At 37.3% G+C, this 7021-nt stretch overlaps 1 protein-coding gene across 2 annotated transcripts in view; it reads left to right on the top strand.

Annotated features, from left to right (window-relative positions):
• Positions 1-7021, top strand: part of ERP44 (endoplasmic reticulum protein 44) — an 86329-nt gene that overhangs the window by 52868 nt on the left and 26440 nt on the right. For both annotated transcript variants that reach the window (XM_004710984.3, XM_045296586.1), the window contains 3 exons: positions 996-1180; positions 2162-2277; positions 5022-5079. In XM_004710984.3, the coding sequence (XP_004711041.1) occupies positions 996-1180; positions 2162-2277; positions 5022-5079 (359 nt within the window). The remainder of the gene's footprint in view (positions 1-995; positions 1181-2161; positions 2278-5021; positions 5080-7021) is intronic.

Raw genomic sequence — 7021 nt, 5'->3', positions numbered from 1 at the left:
AAATGTTTTGAGAATGATGTACAAATGCGCTTTACACAATTGATGTGTGTATGGATTGCGATAACAGTTGTATGAGCCCCTAATAAAATGTTTAAGAAAAAAAGAATTCTGTGCACCTTTTTTAGGTTTCATACACCAGACTCACAATCTTTTAGTTTTTCCAGAGTCTTGGAGAGTTATTTTTGCCTCTTGAAAATAACACCAGAAAAATGCAAGGCTTTTTCCTATTCTGATCAAGTCTGTATGTTAGTGATTATTAAAATATTAGTTCAACATATATGTTGATTTATGTCCCTCTTTTAGGACTATATACAGTAATTTTAAAGAATGTTGCATTTTTAAAATCTTTGCTATAAGGAAATATTTCCCTAAGCCATTATTTTTTGTGTGTGCTCTATACAGCTTAATTTGAGTTTTTTATGTATTATCTTAAATAAAATGTACTTAGTTGGGCTTACCTATTCTTTCACTAGTAAAGAACCTTATGTCAGTTTTTAGTATTTGAGAATTATTTTCATTTCATTTCGTTATCCTTTATTAAAGGCTCCAGGATACCCTCATACTTAGTACTTGTCAAGTGACTTTAGTGACTCTGAGAATTGGATTTTAGATATACTCATTCCTGCCTGGAATGTATCTGCAGTAAAAGTTGCAAACATTTATTAAAAACTTTATAAACCAAGCATTTGCCTTATCATACTTAATCCTTTAAACAACCTGGTATGGTAGAAATTATTATCCATATATAACAGGGCAACATTTAAGCAACTTACCAAAGTTCACACATCCAGGAAATAGTAAATTTGAGATTGAAAACCAGGCATTCTGTGTCCAGAGTCTGGATTCTTACCCTTTGTAAACACAAGTCACAATTTATTTTTTCTCTATCACTTTAAAAGATACACTGACCACAACGCATTTACTGATTAATTGTAAGATTTTTCAGCATTGGATAATGAGCTAAAATTTGTAAGTTTGTTCTTCAATCCTTCTAGCTGATATTGCCCAGAGATATAGGATAAGCAAATACCCGACCCTCAAGTTGTTTCGTAACGGAATGATGATGAAGCGAGAGTACAGGGGGCAGCGGTCAGTGAAAGCACTTGCAGACTACATCAGGCAGCAGAAGAGTGACCCGGTTCAAGAACTTCACAGCCTAGAGGAAATCACTGCTATTGATGTGAGTGCTTCACTTTTGTTCTATCAGATGAACATTGCTTGTGTAATTAAAGTCCACAGATTCTTAGGCAAACCTAGAATTTGGACGGTCTCTTACACTTCATTGCATTAAATTTTATATGCTTGTTTGGTAAATTGAATTTTTCTTACATTAGTTTGCAAGGATAATGATAATTTTTACTCACCTTCTGAATAAAATGTAGAACGTACATTAACAGTATGTAAGTAACTTGAATTGAGGACAAAAGGAAGCCTAAATTATAAAGAAATTGAAGTTAAGGTCAAGCATAGAGGCCCAGTCTCCACATTTCCCTTAGTGAAGACCCTAAGGCGATGTGCTGTAATCATGCCCTTAATGTCTCTTTCAGTACGTTTCCGTGTCCTCCAAAACCACCAGCGGCACCTGTCAGTTCTAGTCGCACCTTTGCTTTCTGTGTTACCTGGGTCTCAGTCCTCTAAAATAGCCTTTCTTAATAGTAAGCTTAATAAACCTTTTTATTTGTTATCTAAGTGGTGGTATAAAAAAATAAGTAACAAGAAATCATTGATTCGGATTGTGACTAATTTGATTTTACCCTACTTACAAGCTCATTGATCAGCAGGTTACTGTTTCATGGATGCTGTCAGAAGACACAGGCTCCTAGGTCAGAGACAAAGGTCTTTATTATTCATATCACAAGTCACCTTATTTAGAAAAAGACTGTCACTAATTAGTTATCTCATTTCTTAATATTTTAAAGTAAAATGCTAGAAGGAAATGTTAATAATTCTATCTGCAGTTAAGATTGTCTGTAGCTAGATGTAATCTTTCATGTTTTTAAAGTAGGTGTTCAAAGCCAAATAAGCCTTGATCGTCCTACTTCATGCGGGGGTTAAGTTAACAGCAGCTGAAGCTGCTTAGGTACTCAAAAGGGGGTAAATGAAAAAGCATGTTCATAGGACTATGCATGTTTGCAAAATAATTACATACTTTATTTTACAGCGCAACAAAATAAATATCATTGGATATTTTGAGCAAAAGGATTCAGACAACTATAAAGTTTTTGAAAGAGTAGCAAGTATTTTGCATGATGATTGTGTCTTCTTTGCTGCATTTGGGTAAGTGTTTTAACTGAGACTGTTAGTGGATCTGTTTGGCTGCCACTGCTAAATTCATGTTTTATTTGATTATTTTCTGAATATGACTCTCAAAGATGATATCATTCTTCTAAAACTCACTAGAGTATTTATTACCCATCTCTGATCTCTTTTAAAGGATCTTAAAGTCTGCTTATTATCTTTTCTACATCGTACCCTAAGAAGCGCTGATTAAGCATTAGACTTGCCTTGCAAGATGAGTGGTTCAAACCTACCAGCTGCTGCACAGGAGACAGTTGAGAGTGTCTGCTGTGTCCATGGAGGCTCGCAGTCTTGGAAATCCTGTATAGACTCTCGAAGTCAGAATCTATTAGATGCCAGTGGGCTTTCGTTTTTATGTCCTAATTCAGAATGTGGGTCATCAGAAAAGCATAGACGAGTTAGCAGTGAACTTGTTCACGCTTCCATACGTTCATTTGTTAACTCCCGTGGCAGGTGAAATTTGAGCTGTGGGCTTGCCACCTCTCTGGCATTACAAAGCTTGGGGCTTATTGTTTACGCTCGTATCCATCTTCCCTCACTACTTCTTCCGCCCTGCTCGCCTCCAAGGAGCAGTTCTTCCAGTGCTAACCTTGGCAGCATCTGTGTGCCTGTCCCCTCAAGCTCCTCTGTGACATCCCGTCAGTTGCCCCTTCGGACCCTTTTCATGAACCGCTTTTCTTACTTGAAACATCCATTTCCCCTCCCTTTTCTCTCTAGCTCTTGAACTGTAATCCCATATCTTTTTATTCCAAAATGTTTTTCAAAGATTAGTTTATGCGTGGTACCTTGTTTGTCTCAAGTTTAATCAGTAAACTACCCTAACCCCTAGAGGGTTCATCAGTCTAACGACACTTCTCACTCACATCACAAATGACCTTTTATTGCAAGAATTAGTGCCCTCTTCTCTGTTAATCCGTTTCAGGGTCTCTGAGGACTGCTTCTCCCTCTGTTGCCACACTTGCTTCCCTTCTAGTCTCCCTTCCTGCCCCACTTGTCTGCCTTTGATTAGTTCCTATTTTTATGTCCTCCCTCAAAATGAATCATTTGTGGTCCCATCCTTGACCTTCTCTTCTCATTGGAGATTATTGCCATGCCCTGTAATCTCTCCCTTTTCATTGACCTGTTACTGTTGGCTCAGTAGTCATAGCTATCTTGAGTACAGTATACCCTCTCTACGCTGTGACTTTTAGCCTTTATTCCTGTTTCAGTGCTTCTGTCGATTATGTGTGTGTTTTAATGTGGACATGGTCGGGTTGTTTTAAGGTGTGTGTGCACAGCATAAACAGTGGGGGAAGATCCCTCTATGCGTTTCACGTCTTTGCTATGCAGCCATGCCGCCCATTTGGGCAGTTCCTTAGAGCCACGAGCACACTTCCTCGGCTGAACCTTTGCCCTTACTCTTCCCTCTCTCTGGAAGTGGTCTCTCAGCTCTCTCACCAAAAACACCTGCCCTCATCACCTGGTAGAAAGTAGTACCACCACCTCCCACTTGCCGTTCTTTAACCTCCTATCTAGCTTCGAATGAAGAATATGAAGCACTTTTTACCCTCCTGAATAAATATATCCAAGTGTTTCTGTTCTCTTTCCCCACCAAAAGATGAGCCTGTATAATCAATGCCAAGACTATTCCTGGAACAAAGGAAGCATATAGTAGGTAGTTATTTGGGGTTAATTAATCGATCACTGATTTAATTAATGGAGCATAATCTTTCTGTCATCAGTCTAGGTTAACACTTCCTTCCCCATCTCTTGTACTCTAGTCAGAAACAGGAAATAAATCAGAGTTAAATTGACCCAAAAAAAATTTAGAGAAAAAGTTCCCCATTTGGCTAAGATTTTGTTGTATAATTCACTCACCAAATATTTACTGAGCATGTATTATATGCCACATACTGTGCTAGGTGCACAGTAAACAACAGTGGAAAGAAAAATTGTGTGTGTGTGTGTGTGTGTACACACGTGTGCATTTATTAGCTTATTTCCCTTCTATCTGACCAGCTCAATGATTTTGATTGCCAGTTTCTTGGAAAACAGTCTAGGGTCAAAACCAGTTTTTCAGTGTAAAAACAGCCAGCCAAACTTAGAAAATAATGAATTACAAAAATCACAAACTAAAATTTCCTTTAAAAAGTCTGTATAGTAGATAAGAGCTCGAAACACAGGGAATCCAGGACAGATACAGCCCTCAGGACCAATATTGAGAGTAGCGATACCAGGAGTGGCAGGGGAGGGGAAGGGAGAAGCTGATCACAATGATAAACATATAACTCCCTTCCAGGGGTATGGATAGCAGAAAAATGGGTGAAAGGAGTCAGCGGTCAGTGTAAGACATGATAAAAGTACTAATTTATAAATTAGTAAGGGTTTATGGGGGGAGGGGGATGAAATGAGCTGATAGCAAGGGCTCAAGTAGAAAGAAAATGTTTAGAAAGTGATGATGGCAACATTTACAAATGTGCTTGACACAATGTATGGGTTTATGGATTGTGATAAGAGCTGTAGAAGCTCCCAATAAAATGATTTTTTTAAAAGTTTGTATGGTATTAAGTTTCTAAATTATATATATACTTTCTATAGTATTGCATAGTCTTGTAAGCAGGAGAGATGATGAATGGTGAAGCATATATTTCAAGTCTTAATAGAATTCATCATTGCAAAATACCTAATTAGATATGCCACAGTTTTGTATAAAAAATAATTACTACTTTCTCTCTTCCTACTAGGTCTGTTTCAAAACCAGAAAGATATAGCGGAGATAATATAATTTACAAACCATCATTGGTAAGTTGCTGTTTCTCAGTATGTAATTCTATATGTAATTTAAGTAAGTGTACAGTAAGTACATGTGCAAATATTGTATACATGTTAATGTTCACAGATTCATAAAACGTTTGGCTGGGAAAGGCTGCCCAGTATCATCTGATTTAGTCCAAACCTTTCAAAATAAAGATACGGACACAGAAGCGGTTAGGTTTGTGCCAGAGCTGAGCCTAGAGATCCTCTGGCCCCCAGCCTTTTCTGTTTCTCTGTTTTGCATTCAGTCTGGAGTCTGAATTTAGAAAAAACAAACAACAAAACAACTGCTTCACTCCTACCTATAGTATACTTGCCCAACTCCCAAATCTTCTGAGATATAAATTCACTTGGTTGGTACATGCCAGATATTAAGGAGCAGGTAGCTTGTTTGCAAATCCTTGGAATAAGAAGTTAATGGTTTTACTTTTCAAAGCAGCTGATCAGTCCCAGGCTATGGTAGCCACACCATAGAGGCAGAATTACAGTTTGTCATCCTAAATTGATGACCTAAAGATGTGTCATTATACTTTTTCATACCCATGGAAAGAGAAATGTATAGATTTCAATTCATAGTTTTCATTTTAATATTTTTTAGTTTGTAGACACATTGAATGTTTAACTTTTATGTAGTGAAAAGTATCTGGGTTGTTTTATTCCCCCCCCCCCCCATTTACCGAATATACTCCAGTATAAGCTGACCCAAATATCAGCTGAGGCACCTAATTTTACCACAAAAACTGCATAAAAAATGTGCTGAAAAACTCGGCTTAAACGCGAGTATATGCGGTATTTATTTTTGCTTGGAAAACGCAGTCCTTGCTCTGTATTCCGTGCATCTCATTAATAGCAGCTTACATGTAGGATCATCTCTGATTGATGGGGCTGTAGAGTCATTTTGACTCAGTGAGTCCATGGGGCAGACCAAGAGTAGAACTGCCCATGGAGTTTTCTAGGCTGTAAGTTTTACCAGAGGCAAAAGCAATTACTGCCGCTATCCCGCCTGTGACTAATGAAGTAACTGAAGCACAGAGAAGCTAAAACCTTTTCTAGTTTCTGAGTTGAATGTGCAACCTAACTCAGGAAACTAGAAAAGGTTTTAGCTTCTCTGTGCTTCAGTTGCTTCATTAGTCACAGGCGGGATGGTGACAGTAATTGCTTTTGTCTCAGAGTAATGCTGTGGGGATTAACTGAAGCCAACTTGTAGAATGCTTGCAAGAATGCTTGTGCACAGTCAATGCTGGGTGTTAACTATTATTTTTATTATTATTATTGTTTGGCACTTTGAGTATAGAAACAGGTAATTAATAGATGTGCTTTATGTTTATATGCATTTTTTGAGACTTTTTCACTGGAATTCTCCAAATTTTCCAACGCTTAAGGAATAGCTTGGTCATTCAGTTGAATGATTCTTCGCACACTGTCTGCCTGTCTTTGGTGGAAATGCCAGTAAACAGTTCATTGACCTAAATCCAAGGAAAAGCAAAAGGCTTAGACATCATAGATTGGATACTCAGGGACCTGATAAACACAGAGTTAACAACTTTCCACAAGCTATAGCCCTTTTTCTCAGAAGTCCAGAGTTCGATGTTATTTGTGTTTTGTATTTCTCTTATGCCCTCTGAGATTTTCTGGGTCCATAGATGGATTTAAGGATTTTTTTTTTAATTTAAATCATTTTATTGGGGGCTCTTAAAAGTCTTATCACAATCCATACAAGGATGTATTTTTTTTTAACACAGATGTGTTAGACAGGGTTCTCTAGAGAGATAAAACCAAATTGCTGATAATTTAATGTATTTATTTATAAATATAATTAGATATATGACAAGAAATGAACTGTTAAATCATATACAGATAAATATATAATACAAGAAATAAACAGTTAAATTATAAAGCACTACAAATGGCTCAATGCACTCACTCCCGT

Source organism: Echinops telfairi, unplaced genomic scaffold, assembly GCF_000313985.2.
Source record: "Echinops telfairi isolate 266 unplaced genomic scaffold, ASM31398v2 ScPeMD7_7410;HRSCAF=8448, whole genome shotgun sequence".
NCBI lineage: Eukaryota > Metazoa > Chordata > Mammalia > Afrosoricida > Tenrecidae > Echinops > Echinops telfairi.
The sequence above is the reverse complement of the archived record's forward strand: the minus strand, read 5'-3'. Positions and strand labels throughout refer to the sequence as shown.